This window comes from Schistocerca serialis, chromosome 3, assembly GCF_023864345.2.
Source record: "Schistocerca serialis cubense isolate TAMUIC-IGC-003099 chromosome 3, iqSchSeri2.2, whole genome shotgun sequence".
Lineage (NCBI taxonomy): Eukaryota > Metazoa > Arthropoda > Insecta > Orthoptera > Acrididae > Schistocerca > Schistocerca serialis.
The window spans coordinates 66187144-66210692 of record NC_064640.1 but is presented as its reverse complement, the minus strand read 5'-3'; the positions used below and the strand labels follow the sequence as shown (position 1 = coordinate 66210692).

At 38.4% G+C, this 23549-nt stretch overlaps 1 protein-coding gene across 1 annotated transcript in view; it reads right to left on the bottom strand.

Annotated features, from left to right (window-relative positions):
- Window positions 1–23549, bottom strand: part of LOC126469717 (protein Daple) — a 195271-nt gene that overhangs the window by 95380 nt on the left and 76342 nt on the right. The window contains exons 10-11 of the mRNA XM_050096907.1: window positions 21719–21900; window positions 14676–14828 (exon numbers count right to left, since the gene is read on the bottom strand). Of these exons, the coding sequence (XP_049952864.1) occupies window positions 14676–14828; window positions 21719–21900 (335 nt within the window). The remainder of the gene's footprint in view (window positions 1–14675; window positions 14829–21718; window positions 21901–23549) is intronic.

Here is a 23549-nt window from a genome sequence, read left to right as displayed (position 1 = left end):
CCTGCACGGCGCCAAACACGCATACGACCATCATTGGCACCAAGGCAGAAGCGACTCTCATCGCTGAAGACGACACGTCTCCATTCGCCCCTCCATTCACGCCTGTCGCGACACCACTGGAGGCGGGCTGCACGATGTTGGGGCGTGAGCGGAAGACGGCCTAACGGTGTGCGGGACCGTAGCCCAGCTTCATGGAGACGGTTGCGAATGGTCCTCGCCGATACCCCAGGAGCAACAGTGTCCCTAATTTGCTGGGAAGTGGCGGTGCGGTCCCCTACGGCACTGCGTAGGATCCTACGGTCTTGGCGTGCATCCGTGCGTCGCTGCGGTCCGGTCCCAGGTCGACGGGCACATGCACCTTCCGCCGACCACTGGCGACAACATCGATGTACTGTGGAGACCTCACGCCCCACGTGTTGAGCAATTCGGTGGTACGTCCACCCGGCCTCCCGCATGCCCACTATATGCCCTCACTCAAAGTCCGTCAACTGCACATACGGTTCACGTCCACGCTGTCGCGGCATGCTACCAGTGTTAAAGACTGCGATGGAGCTCCGTATGCCACGGCAAACTCGCTGACACTGACTGCGGCGGTGCACAAATGCTGCGCAGCTAGCGCCATTCGACGGCCAACACCGCGGTTCCTGGTGTGTCCGCTGTGCCGTGCGTGTGATCATTGCTTGTACAGCCCTCTCGCAGTGTCCGGAGCAAGTATGGTGGGTCTGACACACCGGTGTCAATGTGTTCTTTTTTCCATTTCCAGGAGTGTATTTTTATCCAACCTTTCAATCCCAGTCATTTATGGGCATTATTAATCTTGATTACAGAGTTATTGCATAACTTTATTATTTATGCTGGTAGTCGACTAACACGAAATTTTGGTTTTTCTCTGTCTGACTTCCGTGAATGTACTTCCCTCTTTGGTGTGACTAATCAAAAGATCAAATAATTTCAAACAGGATAGTTACATATACTCTGAAACATTTCAAAAAATTGGTACAGATAAATGCCCAAGAACAACATAATAAATGATACAGTACGCGAAAGACGACTCTCAAGATATATTTTACAATATTTATACGTGTTATACGTGTCCATCCCACACCACATGGCACATATCTAATCAGTAGTCCAATTCTGCCCATATCCAACCCAGTATATCAGGAGTGACAGTACGAACAGCTGCTGTGATGCTGTGTGGCATGTCTTTCTGCAGATGCAGAACATAAATGCTATCCTTGTTATAACCCCACAAGGAAAAAATCACAAGACATCAAACTGGCAACCGTGGTAGCCATTAGTGCCGGGTCAGTGGCTACAATTTTCAACAACTACAGTCAATGGCATCCCTGTCAACAATTTTTCAAACTAACTTGCTGGCACAACATTAAAAAAAAAAGAAGCTTTCGCAGTTTCTTTTTCATGTCCTCCATTGTTTGCCACATTATGTTTAGCCATTAACCTACAAAAAATTTTTAAATTCTTCATTTAATTATTCTTTCAGTCAAAATTCAATGATCAACAGAGAGGCTCCTTTCACCACAAACTGCTGTTTTGCATCACAAATATAAAAGGTAGGACTTTTTTACTCAAAGTTGTTAGTTTCAGTAGCTCATTGAAGCAATCCACATACCGAAAGGTAATTATAAGGTATTGTGCCTACATAACCTGTAATAGAGCTTGAAATGAACATAGTGTAAAATATGTAGAACAACATTTAGATGTATGAGGGGGCCTCAAGTCTCTAATATCCCCAATACAAACAAACACATAAAATCTTCTTTTAATCGACACTGCCTTGACACTTCTTGAAATGAGGTGGTCAACATAATCACAAATACAGCAACAACAGCAATTAGTACAGTAAATAGTCCAACAAATGAAAATAACAGGAGAAAATTAAATTAATCATTAAAATAATAACAACAAAACATTATTTAAACATGTACCTTTTGTATGGAATCTGTTCCAACTCTTATCAGCATGTTCTGTTCCTAAAGTATAAAAATGAAATTTTTGCACACAAGAAAAATGTGATTCAATCTTGAGCACAACAATGTCATTAACACAAAGATATACATTCATAAGCATAAAAAAGGTGTGTAACAGATAAAATTCTCTACAGACTTAAGCACAATAAAATTTGGACAACAATTACACAGAACACATTTATGTTTGTCACCTAAACAATTGCATGTTTTCTGCAGAGACAAAATCCAAAAAATTAGACCAGTCACCCATCTACAGATATGAGCAAGTTTTCCAGATCTTCCTCAAGATAAAAAGATGGATAACTAAACTGATTTAGTGGACAGTCTATATAGTCACAAAAATGAAGGAAAATGAGATTAATACACATACAGAAAGTTCTCTTCACTCGGGCCCATTTTCCGTCATTGTGTCTTATAAAACATTAATACTCCATCATAATTACTAGAGTACTTACACAAGACAAAACTTCAATCTACCATAAGACCATACATATAGCCACAAACAAAACAGATGACACAAAGGACAGGGAAAGGGCAGTGGCAGGGGCAGGGTGGAAAGGGGTGGGTGGGTGGGTGGGTGGGTGGGTGGGTGCGTGGGTGTGTGGGGTGGGGGGGGGAGGGGAGAGGGGAGGGGAGGGTTGAGTTGAGAGGGAGAGAAGGTAGGGTTGAGGAAATGACATATCTGAACTATGAAGTAGGAAATTTACTCAGAACCGTGTCTCACAGAAAACACAGTAGCACAGTATAAGAAGGAAATTGACAATGAAATACTAACAACAAATGTAGTTTCAAAACCTGAAAAGTTTGAAATGGTTCAAAGAAGACAGGTGGAAAATCTGACTGAAAACAGAAGCCTAAATGGAGCGAAAGTAGGAAAAACAAGACATAAGAGGCAAATTGTTAAAAGCAGTGGAAAAGGACAGATACAGTAACAAATGAATTCCAAAAGATAAGGAAGCGATGAAAAAGAATAATGAATAAATATAAAAATACTGACACAAATTTTTAAGTGCTGAAGCAGGCAATAACATCACAGCTCTAGTGTTACAGAGATTGCTTAGCAACAAAACTATGTGTATTCAGAATGTAGATTCCATAGCCAGTGATCCTTAGTGGAGGGTGGTAAGTCCTCATGACCAATGCTGAAAGCTGAACGCCTTTTTTTTAGCTGATCTATGACATGGGTTGTTATTCAGGTTGCTACTCTTTTGAAGAAATACATCTTACCAAGGATAAGGCACGAGTATGTGGTGGCAGAACAGTGCATCTGTACATCTTGTAAAGTAAAGTCCCCCGTCACATTTTTCAGTCTCTGTTTGAAGGCTAATCTCAGGAACTACTGTAGGGATTTTGATAGGATTCACACAAATCGATGGATTGATTCATGAGGAAGGTTTGTCTATATAATTTAATACTGCTACACGAGAAAAGTCGCCCAGCTGTAGATAATTAGTGCTACACGTGCAACACAACAGCAGGTTGCTAGTACAATTACTTTGCATCAAAAACAGTGATAGTAATATCTATCAAATCCAAATAAACAGGCTGAAGAAATGAACAGAGTCTGACTGCAACATTACAGAGCAAAACATCAATACGGTAAGGCCCCAGTCAATCGAACTCGGGTCAACCAAAACCTGGGTTATCCTAAACACCTCCAAAAATTGCAAAACCAAAAATTAGTATCGTACTGCTTGAAAATAATTTGAGGGCAACAGTGTACTGAGTGTAGCTAATGGGAAAAGGTGGGTGGCCAACCTTGAGTTGCTTTGCCAGACACTGACACGCTAGTCAAAATATGGGTACACTGACAACAATAGTCTATTCAAGTGGTTGTTTACTTCCATTGCATGTGTATTTTTGGGCTATGGTGAGTAGCGGAAGTGTGCTGCGATTACTTTCACTGATAAATTAGTTGCTATCAAAGAAGTTGAAAAAGGAAGCTTACTGAAAATTCGACAGCATCCACTATGGATAAAATTCATTTACTGAAAATTGCTGCAGCTAATTACAGAGCTGGTGTTTCTATTGCTTTGGAATGGGTGAAGCCTTAATTTCTGGAGGAAGCTGTGAAAAACCCTCACAGAAAACAATGAAAACTTCCAACTTTGAAAAAGTAGGTGAGGGTCTTTATCTTCGGTTCAACCAACAAACAATGTATGTTTATCAATGGCCTGACAAAACGTTAACCGAGTTGTTAGGTGAGGAGCAATACAACAATTCTTTCTCAAGCTCTGAGTGGTTAGACAGGTTTAAAAACAGATATGGAATTCGGCATCTCAATGTATGTGGAGAAAATTTATCTGCAGATCCAAATGCAGTTGATGTTTCGAAAACAGAGTTTGAAGATTATAGCTGAGGCTCTTAAGCCACCTTCACATTGCTGTTGAAATGGGTGTTAATTTTAAGATGTCACCCACAAGGTCCTTAGTTTCCTTAAAAGAAACGTCTGCCTCAGGAGGAAAAAAGAATGGAAAACAGTTCTTTTAGTATCAAACACTTCTGGCTCTCATAGACTGCCCCCAACATGTATCAGGAAGTTGAAAAACCCTGAGTGTTAAAGGATGTTCCTGGAATACACTATCACCTAGTGAGGTGATGCAGTGGTTAGCACACTGGACTAGTGTTCGGGAGGATGAAGGTTCAAACCTGTGTCTGGCCATCCTGATTTAGGTTTTTCGTGAGTTCCTTAAATCACTTCAAGCAAATGCTGGGATGGTTCCCTTGAAAGGGCATGGCCAACTTCCTCCCCCATCGTTCCTTAATCCAATGGGACCGATGACCTCGCTGTTTGGTCCCCTCCCCCAGACCAACCAACCAACAGGAATATACTAACAGGTTTTTAAAAAGCCCAAAAAACATCTTGGATGTTTTGTTAACTTTTCGCTGAATGTTTTAGGGATCGGATCTACTGAAAGTTGAAAAGTTTTTAACTAAAAAACTTCTCCCTATAAAAGCAAACTTACTAATTGACTGTATACCTATGCATCCTAGTGATTTAAAAAGTGTTGATTTGTTGTGTGCTTCCTTCCTCCAAATATTACCAGTCTACTTCAACCACTGGATTAGGGCATAAGAGCAACATTTAAATGGCATTACAAAGGGCTATTTTTGAGGACCATCCTGCAAAACAATCACATATAAAACATGAATGAAGCACTGAAGGTAGTAAATATGAAAAATGTACTTAAGCAGTTTGGCCAAGCTTGGAATAATGTGAAAGCAGGAACTCTTCAAAGGTACTGAAGAAAACTGTATGATGTTGTTGAAGGAGACACACTGGAAAAGTCTGAAGAAATGAAACAAATGGTAAAAAGAAATACTGGATGCGAAGACTTGGATATGTACAAGGTGGATGAATGGGTTGCTCAGGATGATCTGCAAGAAATCATGAAACAAGAAATAGTGGAAACAGTGTTCCTCTTTCAAAACTTTTCAAAAATACATACTGTAATATCATAAAACAAAATAATGTTGTACTTTTTATATATTCATGGCTTAACTGAAAAATCTGTTATCTGAAACAGCTCCCTTCCCCCCCTTTAGTTCAGTTAACTGGAGTTGTAGTGTACATTGGGTGGGTGGTGCCTGGAGACTGTGGTCTGGATAGGCCTCATTTCAAAATATATCTTCAGAATGTGATACCAATTGTGGAAAAGTTGGAGGATCCATCCACAGCAAGGACAGCATTGTCTGGTAAACATTCATCTTTTGGATGTCATTCTTCTGGGTTGGCTGCAAGGATCTTTTTTTATGTGTATGCTTTTAACCTTTCTAAATTTCATTTACATATTTCTCCCTCCATTTTCCAAACTTTGGCATAATTTCCAAAGGCCATACTTAGAAACCTCATGGTGGGCAGTAGGACAACTACCACAGTACTAGTCCAAAATGTGTCATGATTCATACAGGCTTTCAAAAGTATCTAACTGTCTCTTCGTAACACACTGTTATTATATGCAATCCCTGACCTCATAAGTATCTGCTTTTCATACCACAAAAATTCTTGCCCCTCGCCAAACTTCTCCTGAAAGTGCATACTTCACAGCTACTAAAGGCACAAATAAACTCACATGCATTCGTGAATTTCTGTTGTCTGCCTCTCAAGTTCTATTTGATGATATTCTCCACTCAATTACACATTGCAACAATTTCCTAAATGTCATGTTGAGATGTTATCCACGCTTTTAACTGAGAATTTTAATACTAACTTCTTGTCTCAGACTCACATTAGTCACTTACAAATTCATCCCAACAACCTGCACTCCTTTCTGCAATTAAAGTCGGGCTAACCTCTCCAGTCTCCCGTAGGTATCTTTCTTACCCTTCAAGAGCCACTGACAGTACCATGTCATCAACTTGTCTTGTGTGATTATCTGCTGAATTATCCATTCCAGGGGCTTTAGTACTGTCTCTCATGGCTCCCACGGGTGTTGTGGTCTTGCAGTTCAGGCATCACAGTGGCTTCCAAGGAACAATAATTTGGTTTATTTGCCTTCTAAGTAAAGGAACAACATATTCACTAGTAGTGGTATCTAGCAGGCCAGTAAGTGTTGTTACTATGGCACTGTAGTAGATGGCAGATGAATCCTACTATGTGACTCATTTGTTTTTAATCAGTAACAATTAGGCGACGAAACACCAGCAAAGAAAAGCCCAATGCCTTAACGATCCAAGGACAAAAGATTAGCAGGGGAGTGTAACTTCCTGTTTGATTGGGAAACAGTAAAAGGCAGTACATCCTCTATACTAGCAGTCATTACAAGAGCAATGTCTTAAGACCTCGTAGAAAAAAAAAAAAAAAAAAAAAAAAAAAAAAAAAAAAAAAACAGATTTGAAATTTTCCAATAAGTTAATGTCAAGGAGGGATTTATAAGCCTATGATAGCATTAATGATGAGGGGTATTACAAGTAATGTTAAAAAATGAAGGATGATATTTGTAGTTTGCTAGACTTACTGGTAACAAACTGCAAAGTATCTAAGTACTCAACACCAAATATCCAGCTGTGAGGACAAAGCTGTAGATAAAACTCAAAAAGCATTGTACAACATGTCTTAGAAAAGTATGTGCAAAGTAAGATTCCGAGAGGTGGAAAAGATCCACAGTAGTTCAGCACCATGTCAGAAATCTGCTATGAAAGCAGAGACAGCTTCATTGCAGGATTATATAGAAGGTGAACAAGCCAACATATGCAAAAGATGAGGATTGCGAAAATCATTCCATGAGTCTGAAAATAAAGTTTTGCCTAACAACCTGACTAAAAATCCTACAAAGTTTTGGTCCAATGGAGAGACAGTAAGTGATCAATATCATCTATTAAGTCACCAAGTGATAATACTGGCACTGAAATAAAAGATGACAGAGAATATACCAAAATACTGAATTAAATCTTCCAAAATTGTTTCATCACAGAAAATCGTAATACAGTTCCACATTTCAACCATCACAGAAACATCAAAATAGCAGATATGGACACAAACAACCATGAAATAAAAAATTAAGTAATTCTGCTCAAAACTGACCACATGAGATACTGTGAATTTCTACAGAGATAATGCGAAAGAACTTTCTCCCTTCTAGTAGTGCCACATTGTGGGTCACTGGAGGAATGAAATACACCTAGCAATTGGAAAAAAGCACAGGTTATTTCCATTTTCAAGAAGAGTCATTGGACAGTTGTGCATAATTACAGGCCTAGATCACTAATGTCAATATGATGTAAAATTATGGAAAATATTTTATGCTCACACATAACCACACTTTTCAGGAACAAAAATCTCCTCTATAAAGATAAATATGGATTCTGAAAAAAAGTGATGTTGTGAAACTCAGCTTGTTCTGTTCGCCCATGTGATCCAAAGCACCATAGACAAGGTGCTCAGGTCGATGCCATGTTCTTTGAATTCCAGAAGGCATACAATACAGTTCAGCACTGTCATTTAATAGGAAAAATACATGCTTACCAAATATCGGACCAGATTTGTGATTAGATTGAAGACTTTCTTGTAGATAGAACTTAACATGTCATTCTTAATGGAACAACCATAAAGGTAGTTTTGGGAGTACAACAAGAATGTGTTATAGGGTCATTACCATTTACAATTTACATTAATAAACTAGTGTTAACATTGGAGGCTCTATGAGGCTATTTGCAGATAATGCTGTTATCTATAGAAAAATAGGAAATGCGAAATGCAGGAAGACCTGCAGAAGATTGATTACTGGTGCAGGGAATGGCAACTGACTCTGGATTTAAATAAATGTAACATATCATATGTAAACAAGTGAAATGATCCACTACTGTTTGATTACAGCAGTGGCAACAACTTGCCAGAAATAGTAAATGCTGTAAAATACCTAGGAGTGACCCCATCTGGAGTGACCTGAAGTGAAATGCAACTTGAAACAAATAGAAGGCAAAGCAGATGCCAGGATAGGGTTCATTGGAAGAATCTTAAGGAAATGTAATTCATCTACGAAAGAAGTGGCCTACAAAATACTCATTCAGACAATTCTTGAGTAATGTTTGTCAGTCTGAGACCTTTATCAAGTAGGATTAACAGGTGAGAGAGAAGATCCAATAAATAACAGCTCATTTCATCGCAGGATCACAGTGAGAGTGTTTTACACATATTCAACAAACTCTAGTGGCAGCCTCCAGAAAAGAGGTGTTGTGCTATACAGAGCAGTTTACTGTTAAAATTCTGAGAGAGTACTTATGGGAAGAGTCAGGCAACAATTACTTCCTCCCATATAAACCTTGCAAAATGATTGCCATGAGAAAATCAGAGAAATTACAGCTCATACAGAGCTTTCCATGTGACATTTGTGAATGGAACAGGAAAACTGGGCGAAGATAATAGTACCAGAAGTACCCATGGCCATTCATTATAAGGTGTCTTGCAGATTATAAATGAAGATGTCGATGTAGCAGAAGTTTTGTCCTACTTCTAAGTTTAAACAACTTTATCTAGTTATGGATTTACTATCTTCTAACCACAACTTAAATCAGAAATATCATTTTAATAGCAGCCTCATAAACTTTCCGATATGAAACTTCTAATTGAGCCACATTTAGAAACAGTTTTACACACAATCTCAACTTGCTCTAACACCACTCTCATAAGACATAATAGGAGTTCCAAGGATTTCCCAATATCCAGCACAGCTTCAGTATTGTTTCTCAGGTGTCCCCAAAATGTTCTCAGCTTCAAAGTTTTCACAGATAAGACACACCTAGTGCATTTCTGAATCTCGAGTCATTTTCCTCTCTCTTGACCGCCACCTCAATAATGGTTATATCCTTTTTTCATCACTCATCAGACTCATCAAGATATGTCAGTACCTCCACAAACACAGTTAACATCTTTTGATAGTAAAGTATTCCCTTCCAACAAGTTCTGTAATCCATAGTAAACATACATTTTCATATAGTTATTCTTTAAATAAATGCACCATCAATCTCAACACCACTTTCACATCTCAGGATTTCCCTGGCTTTCTGGCCAACAAGCAGATTTCTCATGTCATGACACAGAGCCTCAGTACTTCCCACTTGTCTTAAAAAACACGGAATGTACCTCTTGTCACACACAACTATCCTGCTTCAAAACACATCAACAGCTTCTACACAGTGCTATAAGTTTCTGAAACTGTGTCTTGCAACGAAATCAACCTTTTCCAAAATTTCTCCAGATACACATAGGTTTTAAGCAATCTACTTCTCTCCATACAACCATAGTCACACTGTACTCATCTTTCAACTTGTTTCCTTGGCATATATTCATACCCCTGTCACTGTTTCTGCTGAAAAGTTTACCATAAACACTTTCCAATTACTATATGCCCCAACCCCATCAATGGTAAGCCCTAGTTTGTCATATAAACACCACCTATGGGGAAATTCATGTCATATATAATCTGATGCACATAACTACTGTTCAACTTTCTATGCCATACGGACGTATAATGGTTTCAGTTTATACTAATTGCTCCTGTTAAGGTTTACTTTGTTTTTTTCCCTAAACCTCCTCCTTTTAGCCACCATTTTCACATTATTAATATTTGCCTCTTCTTTCATACTAATCTCTATCGTATCTGTTGTGCAACTGGATTTGTGATATCCTGTCAGAAAGGTCTCAGTTTGTAGTAACTGATGGAAAGTCAAGTAAAACAGAAGTGATACCTGGCATTCTCCAAGTAAGTATTATACGCCATTTTCTGTTGCTCATCCATATAACAGATTTAGGAAACAATATGAGCAGGCATCTTAGACTGTTTGAAGATGATACTGTCATTTACTGCCTAGTAAAGTCATCAGAAGATTAAAACCAACATTAAAATGATTAAGTCAAGACATTTGTATGATGTGAAAAGTGGTAATTGACCCTACATAATGAAAAGTGTGAGGCCATCACATGAGCACTAAAAGGAATCTGTTAAATTTCGGTTACACAATAAATGACACAAATCTAAACGCTATCAATTCGACTAAATACCTAGGGATTACAGTACAAATAACTTAAACTGGAAGGTGTACCGCTGGTCTTTAGAAGAGCGTAGCATTCCAAAGGATTGGAAAAGGGCACAGGTCATCCCCGTTTTCAAGAAGGGATGTTGAACAGATGTGCAGAACTATAGACCTATATCTCTAACGTCGATCAGTTGTAGAATTTTGGAACACATATTATGTTCGAGTATAATGACTTTTCTGGAGACTAGAAATCTACTCTGTAGGAATCAGCATGGGTTTTGAAAAAGACAATCATGTGAAACCCAGTTCGCGCTATTCGTCCACGAGACTCAGAGGGCCATAGACATGAGTTCCCAGCTAGATGCCGTGTTTCTTGACTTCCGCAAGGCGTTTGATACACTTCCCCACAGTCATTTAATGAACAACGTAAGAGCATATGGACTATCAGACCAATTCTGTGATTGGATTGAAGGGTTCCTAGATAACAGAATGCAGCAGGTCATTCTCAATGGAGAGAAGTCTTCCGAAGTAAGAGTGATTTCAGGTGTGCAACAGGGGAGTGTCATGAGACCGTTGCTATTCACGATATATATAAATGACCTTGTGGATAACATCAGACGTTCACTGAGGCTTTTTGCGGATGATGCTGTAGTATATTGAGGGGTTGTAACAATGGAAAATTGTACTGAAATGCAGGAGGATCTGCAACGAATTGACGCCTGGTGCAGGGAATGGCAATTGAATCTCAATGTAGACAAGTGTAATGCCCTGCGAATACATAGAAAGAAAGATCCTTTGTCATTTAGCTACAATATACCAGGTCAGCAACTGGAAACTGTCAATTCCATAAATTATCTGGGAGTAGGCATTAGGAGTGATTTAAAATGGACTGATCATATAAAGTTGATCGTTGGTAAAGCAGATGCCAGACTGAGATTCATTGAAAGAATCCTAAGGAAATGCAATCCGAAAACAAAGGAAGTAGGTTACAGTACGCTTGTTCGCCCACTGCTTGAATACTACTCACCAGTGTGGGATCCGTACCAGATAGGGTTGATAGAAGAGATAGAGAAGATCCAACAGAGAGCAGCGCGCTTCATTACAGGATCATTTAGTAATCGCGAAAGCGTTACAGAGCTGATAGATAAACTCCACTGGAAGACTCTGCAGGAGAGACGCTCAATAGCTCGGTACGGGCTTTTGTTGAAGTTCCGAGAACATACCTTCACCGAGGAGTCAAGCAGTATATTGCTCCCTCCTACGTATATCTCGCAAAGAGACCATGAGGATAAAATCAGAGAGATTAGAGCCCACACAGAAGCATACCGACAATCCTTCTTTCCACGAACAATACGAGACTGGAATTGAAGGGAGAACCGATAGAGGTACTCAAGGAACCCTCCGCCACACACTTTCAGGTGGCTTGTGGAGTATGGATGTAGATGTAGATGTAATGTTATGAGGAAGAAGAACCAGAGACTGCATTTTACTGTCAGAACACTTAGAAGATGAAAAAAATCCACTAAAGAGACTGCCTACACTACACCTGCCTGTCCTCTGCTAGACTATTATGGGCTGTATGGGATCCTTTCCAGATAGGACTGCTGGAGAGCACCAAAAAAAGTTCAAAGGGTAGCTCACTTTGTACTATCACGAAATAGGAGAGAGGGAGGGGGAGAGGGGGAGGGGAAGAGGGGGGGGGAGAGAGAGGGGGAGGGAGGGAGGGAGGGAGGGGGAGGGGGGAGAGGGGGAGAGAGGGAGGGAGAGAGGGAGAGGGAGGGAGAGGGAGAGAATTTTCATATTTCATCTGGAAGAGTGATTTCTTCCAACATTATAGGTTATAAAAGCTACAATTTCTATCAGTTACCTACTTTGTCATTTGGCACATAGAAGCATTATCTTCAATCCAATAAAATTACTGGAGTGTGTTTCTGAATGTAATCAGCAGTGAATTATAACCTAAAATATATTTATACTTATAAAGAGTTGTTACAAGACTATAAATACCCACCACAAGTGGGCAATACATTTTTCAGTATTTAACTGTACACAGTAACAGCAGAGATTTCTTATGCAAGTACAAAAAAAGTTTTCCACATAGCTTACCTGGTATGGCAGGTAAATGAATGGAAGGCAGAAAGCAATGACTGCAACACCTATTATGTATCACCTCTGAAGCTGACAGACTAAGCCAATGGTCATTTACAGAGTATGCAGGATCTTTTAAGAAAGGATGGTAAATATCTAAAAAGGTGGTGGTACAGAAAACGTCAAGCAAAAAACATTTGTGTGTGTGTGTGTGTGTGTGTGTGTGTGTGTGTAGCTGATTTGTAAAGTTACAATAAATGCACAGGTCAAAAGATTAATGGTAATCCAGAGTCTGACTTTTGACTTAATTGTTTCATTCTATTCTGTTACTGATGTTTTTCACAATGCTGCATATGTTTACACATGATGCACATGTTTACGCTCTCACAACAAACCCTTAATGAGTGTCAAAACAAAAGAACTTTTGCTGTACTTAAAGAATACCACGTACAATCCCTAAGAAACAAAATGAGCATCAACTATAGGACAGTTTCAAGTGTGTGGAACATTATTCTCTGATGAGACCAAAGAGAATTCTATGGGCGCTATTAACATACGTCCTCTACATTTACATATATACTCCATGAGCTACTGTATGGCCCATGGTGGAGGCACTTCAGTCTTATATTAATGAGTAATGTCTTTCTGTCCAACTACACTTGAGTATGGAGCATGGGAAAACACACACTATATGTCTTGGTATGCACCCTAATCTCTCTTATTTTATTCCCATTGTGTCCTATGTGCAATATATGATGGAGGCACAAAATTATTCCAGAGTCTTCCTCAAACACCTGTACTTTAAATTTAATTGACAGGGTTTCACAACAACAGTGTCACATTTCTTCCTAACGTTCACACTTAAGTTAACAGAATATCTTCAGCACATTTTTGTAAAGGCTCTCCTAGCCTGTTATAATTGTAGCAGGGCATCTCTTAGTTAGTATTACCCTAAACATTTAAATGTGATGGTCTCCACAAGTTTTTTACTATTTTTTTAATCAGATATTGTCTTTGTTATGGACAAAATGTCTCTTGATTCACAAATAGGTGCAATATATTCACAAACAAACTTCCACTAACTGCTTACACGCAATACTTGTTTCATTCCTGCTGGCATCAGCGACACCCTTCAGTCACATCAGGGTTCATTGCACAGCCATTGCTGAGACGCAAGTTCATACCACCTGTCTGTGGTGTGATATGATTAATAGTCAGTCAATTGGGATTGATGTTTTACTGAATCATCTTGCAAGGATTAAGCTCACAACCTTTTAGTAAAGTGAAGTTTTACTCTTATTGGCTTCAGGAGCAAGCATGGCCTTTCATCATGATGGTGTTGCTGCATATTCTTGTCATGAAATGAAGTTTCAACGAATGATGGGAAACTTTGACAGTTGTATTTGCAGGACACTGAATTCTCTGGCTCTTATTGAGTTACATATTTACATCGCCATGGCTTAGAAAGTCTAATGAGCAAAAATTAATGCAAAATATGAGATGGCTGCTAGCATCGCATTGTAGATTTTGCCACAACCAGTCACATTTGCTTTCGGTTTACATTTTTTTCATGCTTATAAACACACTGCACACACATATAGCAATTAAAAACAAACGAACTAAAAAAAATTAAGTGATTGGTTGTGACCACGAACATATATAGCTCAATACTGCAAGCATCAAGAAAAGAATGCCAAGATCACCCATGTGAAGAGAACTGCACTGAGAAGCACACTGCATGTTGATCAAAATTCTGAGATTCTAATTTAAAATGTTAAAATTGTTCAACTATTTTCTTGATTATTAAATCCATCAAAAAGTAGTTTTTATTCTCTAAAACTATTTTGTGAGCTTTCCATTGCACACAACTCAATTGTTACTCTAAGTCAGATACATGTTTTACAGGACTGTTTTGCTTGAAACTACCTGTACTAACTGTACATGCTTGAAGCCATGTACATTTGGTTGAAGCCAGGGCTCATATTTTTGGTCAATAAAGGGAAATGCAAACATAGAAGCCCGTGAATTTATTATCTGTGGTGTAAAAAATAAAGTAAATGAAGAAAAAAAAAAATCAAATCATAAAATAATGCAACTTAACAAAAATAAAATGTAGCATACCTGTATCTCCCGTCCATTTTTATCTGCAGCTTGTTTTAATGAACTAATTACATCCTGCAGTTCTTTATTTTCAGCAAGTGATTCTTTAAAAAGTTTTTCCAGATCAGAAGTTTGTTGATTAAGTCTTTTACATGTCTCCTGATATTGCTCCACCTAAAGAAAGTGAAATGACTGACTTTTAAAAATTCCATAATTCTGACAGAACAGACCAAACCACGAGGAACGCTTACATCAGCGCAGATCAACATCATTTCAACGTTGTTCCAAATACTGTTAAAGGAAGTTTACTTACAAGGGAACCTCCCCATCGCACCCCCTCAGATTTAGTTATAAGTTGGCACAGTGGATAGACCTTGAAAAACTGAACACAGATCAATCGAGAAAACAGGAAGAAGTTGTGTGGAACTATGAAAAAACTAAGCAAAATATACAAACTGAGTAGTCCATGTGCAAGATAGGCAACATCTAGGGGAGACCGAGTTCAGGAGCGCCGTGGTCGCGTGGTTAGCGTGAGCAACTGCGGAACGAGAGGTTCTTGTTTCAAATCTTCCCTAGAGTGAAAACTTTACTTACTTCATTTTTGCAAAGTTATGATCTGTCTGTTCGTTCATTGATGTCTCTGTTCAGTGTAATAAGTTTAGTGTCTGTGTTTTGCGAGCGCACCGCAAAACCGTGCGATTAGTAGCTGAAAGGACGTGCCTGTCCAGTGGAAACCGAAAACATTTGATTGCAAGGTCATAGGTCAACCGATTCCTCCACAGGAACACACGTCTGATATATTCTAAACGACACTGGTGACGGCATGTGCGTCACATGACAGGAATAAGTTGTCAACCCACCTAACTTGTACACTTGGTGAATGGGTAAAAAGATTCTTCTACCTTGCCCAATTTAGGTTTTCTTGTGGATGTGATAATCACTCCCAAAAAAGTGTGAAAACATAAGAGTTTGTCACATAAACTGCAACAAATGAATGCAACAGTTTCACAGTCGCATAGTTTCGTCTGTGCTCTGTAAAAACATGTTTTTAACGTTTTCAAATTTTTCCGTGTGTAGACCGTCAAATCCTACATATGTCCAAGCAAATCTGAACATGTCCTGGAGTTTTGGAGAGCGAAATTGATTATGTGTGAGTGTCTGAACTTTGATAATTGTCTGAAAATAAAAAATTAAAACTTTTTCCCGAGGGAAGACTTGAACCAAGGACCTATCGTTCCGCAGCTGCACACGCTAACCACGGGACCACGGCGCTCACGGGTTTACACCCACCTAGTTGTTGCCTATCTTGCACATGGACTACTCAGTTTGTATATTTTGCTTATTTTTTCATAGTTCCACACAACTTCTTCCTGTTTTCTCAATTGATCTGCGTTCAGTTTTTCAAGGCCTATCCACTGTACCAACTTATAACTAATTCTGAGGGGGGTGCGATGGGGAGGTTCCCTTGTTAGTATTTTCAGAAATGTTGACACAATATAGTTATTACTATTAGAAACTTAGTAAACCAGATATGCAACCAAATAATATCTCATTTACACATGGAATTGGCCACAATCATGAATATTTCTACATGAAAAAAATATATGTCCTATGGATGTTGTGAATACAGGTGGAATAAGTACAACAAATTCTTAAGTACACATTCAGCAGTACTAAAACAGAACTGAATTTTGAGGGCTCTGTGGTACAAATAAAAGAATTTAAACAGCAAGGTCAGAGTGTAAACACTGTCAAATCAGACCACTTGGATGTTTCTAGAATGAATTTTCACTCTGCAATGGAGTGTGCATTGGTCTGAAAATTAGTGCAAGACTGTGACTCAAACCAGAGACCTTGGCCTTTTGCGGGCAAGTGCTCTACTGTCTGGATGTTATTTGTTCCACTGTTTCAATGTAGCATAGCTACATACCAATAAAAATTCCATTGTTTGTTCAGTCAATACCTTTTTCTTTACCTATGCAACTGTTCAGCATTCTGCAGACAATGAGGCTTACAAGAGAAGCACTCCCTGCCAGACAGGAGAGGACACAAGTATGAAATTGGTCTGAAATGTATGCAACCAGCCCAGTATTTGGTTCAAATAGGTTAGAGAGACCACGTAATCATAAACCAGAAGGTTTTCTAGAAAAATGGTTCCACAACGACAAGAATTGCTTAAAAGAAGTCACTGTCCAAATATGGACGTACTGTCTTTACTGCCATGTGCTATCAGTCTATTCCAAATGAGGCACTTGTAATGTGTTAACACATTGTGTATTGTCATCTCGCACAAAATATACGTGGTCCAGTCACATTAATGTGACCACTGTCTATTTTTGATGTCAATGTGCAATAATCACTCACAGACAGCAGGTGGCAGCACTTGCAGTGGAGAGTTTATAAAGCATATCAATGGGTGGGGGGGGGGGGGGGGGGGGGGCAGTGCAGTCACTGTTGTAATGCGGGAACAGAGTGATTTATCTGATTTCCAAAATGGCTCACTCACTGGCTTCAGGGCCAAAGGTGGAAGCATTTCCAGAACAGCAATGTTCATGAACTGTTCGCATGCCACACCGGTTAAAGCAGACTGTGTATAGCTAAATGGTGCTATCCAAATCTGGCGGCGAAGCAACTGTTGTGCACCATGGGTCATAGATGACAGGGGTGAATGCGGACTGCAGAGATGTGTACATGTGAACAGACGTGCAACTGTTGAGCAACTGACCACCCAGATATACCTAGGGGGTACCAACAGTGTCTCTTCAATGAGTGTTCAGCAAACTTTGCTGTGTATGGGCCTTGGCAGCAGGTGCCTGGTTCACACTCCCATGGTGGCTGTTGTTCATCGGCAACAAAGGTTGGAATTTGCACACCAATATCGCAAGTGGACATCCACCAAGTGGCAACAGGTGGCCTTTTCAGGTCACAAACACTGTATGCACCATCAGAAACATTGTTGTTGGTGTATATGGCCCAGCAACAATCGTCGGAAGGGTCCAGGCTGGAGGAGGGAACGTTATGGCCGGGTGAATGTTTCTGTAGCATTCCCTGGGCTATCTCGTCACTCTGGAATACGCAATGGATCACCACAAGTATGCATCTATCCTTGAGGACCGTGTCTACTCTTACATGCAGTTTGTTTTTCCTTGGCACAATGGCATCTACCGGCAGCACAATGCAAAATGTCACACAGCTCGCAGTGTATGGGCATGGTTTGAAGAGCAGCGGCCAGCCCTGGATACAGCATGTCTCTGCATCTGTCAGTACCTTCCAGAAACTCTTTGACTTTTTTTCTGTACATCTGCACTGCAAAAGGTGGTTATTCACTTTTCTGATAGGTGGTCAGATTGATGTGACTGGACTGTGTAGTATACCTATACACAATTTCTGTTGGACACAGTGATGAGATCATCATGTACAATCTATTAACGCACTTCGAGAAGCTAGCTTGAAAAATTACATGTCTTTTAAAATCAGCCAGAAACACTACAATAAAACTTGATAGCCAGATGGAAACAATGACTCCTTTTGAATAAAAGAGAATGGCCACATTAAGAGTTGTGTTAAATACCCAGCCGTCACAAATATAAGAGCTAGTTTTGCAGTAGATGGCTGACAGTGTGAAAATAACAAATTACTGTATTACACAAAAACTTGTAAAATATGGCAAATCTAGGAGTACACAAAGGCTCACAGAAATATCAAATGAAAACAGGATACTGAAGAAATTTACAACACAGTCATCAATACATTAAAACATAGCAAGCTGAAACTATTTCCACTGCTATTATTTTACTCCAACCAAATAACTAATTTTTTCCCAAAAAATGGTTCAAATGGCTCTGAGTACTAAGGGACTTAACATCTGAGGTTATCAGTCCCCTAGAACTTAGAATTACTTAAACCTAACTAACCTAAGGACATCACACACGTCCATGCCCGAGGCAGGATTCAAACCTGTGACTGTAGCAGTCACGCGGTTCCAGACTGAAGCACCTAGTACTGCTTGGCCACTGCGGCCGGCAATTTTTTCCCATATATTTCAAATGTGTCTGACTGAACATACGATGTGTATACTATATACATTCGAAATTGCCAAAATACTATGTATATAATTTTTCTCGTTAATTTATTATTCAGGTAGTAGTTTTCTGTCCACCAATTACACTAATATAATTAGTTTTGTTTAAAAACATGCTAATAAAGAGTAACTGATAACTTAAATTATTACTACAGTATGCTGTTTGAACTAATCAATAGTTGTGAGAGAATTGACACCACTTATCAGAAAGTTGTCGATTCATTCTTTCTGCTAACCTGTTTCAGTTTTCCAGAAGTAATTCACTTGAAAGCTATCTGTAAGTAAAGATCAGTCACACCCAAATTTAATTTTGCCAGCTGAGCCACTGTACCTCAGATGACAGGATTGGACCTATATATTTATCACCCTTATTTTTCTAAACCAGGTAAAACACTTCATTTTTCAGTTAAGTCCATAATTAAGAATTTGTATAAATTAACATAATTTTAAATGTACTTGTAAACTGGTAATTCACAGAGGAGGCATAAAAATAGATCTGTAATCTGTTTTCCTTTGTTAATGAGCCATATTTTAGTTAAAGCAAGTTCTTGTTGAAACCTATACAGCATTTGCATTTTCACACTATAATTTTATAAACAGATCTGCAATTTACAAAATCACAAAATATCATTACACCAGTCTTTATATCCCACCCAAACGTAGTCAGTCACAGGCTAGCATTCATTGTGTCAACAATATGTAGTCACTTACATTGTATCTTTGTGAAACTCTTAGGTTAAAGTGTGGTTCGCACTTAAACATCAACCTTGCAGTACTTCAAGGTTATCATCTGCTGCAATTACAGTGTTAATTCTTCAGTGTCCACTTTGTACATTTCTATGTGGTATTATCGGTTATCACAAAACCTACCGAGTCCACTGACTGCGTAATTCGACAGCAACTTTATGAGGTTTATCTGTCAAGAACCATATCCAAAAGTGGCCTGTAAATATTTAGCCACTGTCAGGCTGATTTGGAGGTTGTTGTATGTGTCTGCCTGTGATAAATATACTACACAAGATCTGAAACTGGTCATCATGTTGTTATGATTGTCAATAAATGTGCAAAGTAATTAAATGCTCTGCTGAGTACATTATTTGAGAATTTATCATAAAACAAGTTTACACCAGTTCAATGAATTTCCACTTATGAGACAACATGTGCAATCCAGTGATCACAGGTTAGTACGCTTACAACAATGGTTCATACTTGATAAGCAGTGGGCTCAACAACACCTAATATACACAGAGAACAATTTGTTTTGTTTATATCACAGTCCTACTGAAACTGATCTAGCATCCCAGCTGATGGTTCAGCAGACGACTAATTCTCCCTCAACTGTTCCTGCATATGGTCAATACCTGAAACAGTTTCCAAGAGTAGCTAATAATATCTCTCACATTCAAAATGGACTTGCATTATCCTCTAAGAACAATCTTGATCAGTAAAAGCAGCAAAATCTTCTTTAAGTACACAGTGTCCATCGCCTCAAAACGTGATTAATCAAGCTAATATAAACCTCTTAGTAAAGGCAAGTGAGTTCATTGAAATGGCCTGATGCTTCAATGAGTGGTCACTTCTATCATATTCTGGTGAAGGTGATATGATGATAGTGAGACTCTTTGAAACATTGCACCATTTCAATGAACTAATTTGGCTGAAAACCAGAGAGCTTTATATTAGTTCAACTTGATGAGAAGGAATTTGATCACAATTATCAAATTAACTGTATGCTGTTACTAACTTCATAACAGAGGAATAAACAGTAGATGGTTAATACATGCATAAATCATGAAAGATGATTTTTGGTACATAAATAAGGCCTTAATCTAATTAATGAAATGAAAAATATTTTTATAACATTTTATACAATGCAGTCAATGCCACATGTCTAACATGTTTCCCTACTGGAACACCACTGCCCACTCACAGTCTTTAAACTTTCAATTCGTTTCTCAAAAATCATTCACACAACTTCTTAGTTTGTTATACCTTCAACCCCCTTTAAACTTGCATATTGCCCAAGTTAAGCCTTTAACATCATTGTAAACAAATTGTCTATAGTGCCTGTATCTCATTGACATCCTGCTGCTTCTTCAGTGATACAGCTAAATCCAGTCATAACAGCCTTTTCAGCAATCTGTTCTCCTTTAGATGAAGCTCCCAATGGAAATACTTTCATGCTATTTGATTGCTATCAATTTCTGGCCAAGTGTAAGTTGAAGCCCATTTATTTACCCATTCCACACCCTTCTAAAATTGGATTCGTCCTTAACCAAGTTTATTTTCTGATACTTTCAAGTAATTTCTCAGATTCATTATGTTGGTCACATCCTAGTAATATTAGAATTACTTCCACTAATATAACAACCAACGTATCCAAGAATACAATGTGTACCTCTAGTCTCTACCACTTTCTCTCTGTCCCCACCCCCACCATATACATTGTTGCGCACACGCGCAGGTAAGAGAATGAATGAATGTGTGTGTTTATGTGTGCGTGCACATCATTTACACTTTTGAAGATATAATTTAATGAAATGAGATAAAATGCTTAATCAGAGAAGAACATATTGTCAAACACCAGCATTGAAAATTGTGAATTTAAGTTCTAATAGAAGTACAATCAATTTAACTTCCAGAAAGTCACTGTCATTAATACTTTATAACGTGTGAATTAAACCTCCAATTTCTGTTGTCTCCACCCATCTTTTTGCCATATACCTCCAATTTCTGTTGCCTCCACCCATCTTTTTGCCATATATACACTCCCAATCACAGTCAAAAAGTGTAAGTTCTATGTATTGTTATACGAAATGTATTTTATTTGTATGATCCCATATGATTCATACTACCAAAACTATTAACTGACATTTCAAAGCTCTTACTAGACAGAAACAATTCTACATATGAACTGTACAGAAATAAAATAATCTCAAGGTACTGGCATATTAAACAAATGTTTTCAATTTATTTTGCATACCTTCAATGACAGCCTCTTCTTTTCCTTTTCAATCTCCAAGATTTTTGTATTCGTTTCATGGAATGACGATTCGCGTAAACTGTCTATAGTTGATAGGAGCCTCCTGTTCTCAAGCTCAAGCTTCAGAGCCCTTGCCTGAGCACTACTGCTCAGTTGTTCTGATAAACTATTGTCTGCTGAACCTTGAAATCAACCACACAGCAATGAGTACATAAAGCAACATTTCGCAATACTTAGGTTACATTAAAATTAATTTCACAATGCTATATCCAATCCAAAAATACAAAAGTATTTATGTAATACATTATGGAATGTTAGTTATGGAGAACAGTGACCTTTTCTATTATCCAAATAAGTTCTTGCACATCCCTGCACCCAAATCTTCATCCTTTTGCAAGTGAAATTACTTTTACTGATATCAGAATAGTGGTAGATTTTTCTCTTGTTGCTAGTAGGGTTTTTCTTTGCTGCATTCGCAATGAGATGGAAGGTTCTTCCTGAAGATTTGCAAATGAAAGCAAATGTGACATAGGGAGTCAATGACACACTAAACAAAATTATCAGACAACAATATAAAGGTTGGAATGTGTTGGTCACATCCAAAAGAGGCTTGGTGGAAGGCTTCATCGCTTCCGAAAGACAAGAAAGGCGAAGTACATGAGGATGGGAAACCAAAAGGCAGGCTTACTCTGAAAGAAAATAATTTTCTCCAGATATTTTATGGGAGAGCTATCTGGAAAAACACACATAATTTAGAGGCAATGAGGCTGGTGTGTTTACAACAAAAGCATTTTATACCACCGACGAGAGCAGGGCCAAGAAAGCTAACAGATCAGTGTCTTACCTGCAGATACAGGCCAGGCAGATTCGAAGAGGAGAGAAGAGAAGAGAAACCTGGAGGACGAGGAGTATCAGTACAGACGATTTTAAAATTGAGGTAAGCTTATTACATGTAGGGGTATAAGAAGAAACTCTTTGAATTTCATTTTCTCTGTTTTACATTTTTTACGTTATTAAAAGCCTTTTCTCAAAAATTATATATGTGCTAATGCTATGAAATTTTCAGGAACTGTTCACAATGTGTTGCTGTCTCCCTGGAACTAAAAAATATGAGATCCTGCAATTACATTCCGATTTTTAGATGATTGCATGTAGAAAAAAAGTTAAGTTTGGATGTGCAAAATTAAAAACCCTGTTAATTATACAATTTGTACCACAAATTAATAACTGTAGTTCAGTGGTCTTATAACCTTCTTAGGACACTACAACAAAAATTTTCAGAATAATTGCATGATTAGAATTTGAGTTACGGCTTTTTATAAAAAAAAAAAAAAAAAGACAATAAAAAATCAAAAATTCAAATTTCTGGCAAAGTATTAATCCTGCATATTTTATTATATTTTTCCATTAAAACACAGCTCCTTTGCTTTACACATACAAAATTTTAGATTTGTACATTAATAAATATGGCTGTAATGATTTTTTAAATAAATGTTTACATTTTCCGTTACATCTACCCTTAAAACCACTACATTCACAATGTTGGTATCACTCACAATGCAAAGGAGGAAGAAATGAACATACAAAAACACTGTGTTGAATGCAAAACAGGTGAAATCACAATAAAATTTCTATGAATACAACATGCATAAGGTTTCACAAGAGTGAGGTGCAAAGAGAACAAATGCAGCTAAAGAAAAATTAGATTCCTAAAAGCTGAAAAATCATGAAGGGAGGAAGTGCAACCACGTTTTTCTTCCAACTACAAACTCTGCTGGCAACAGGGGAAAACCCCGTCGACTTCAAAACATGTAACGAGGAGTAATTAAGG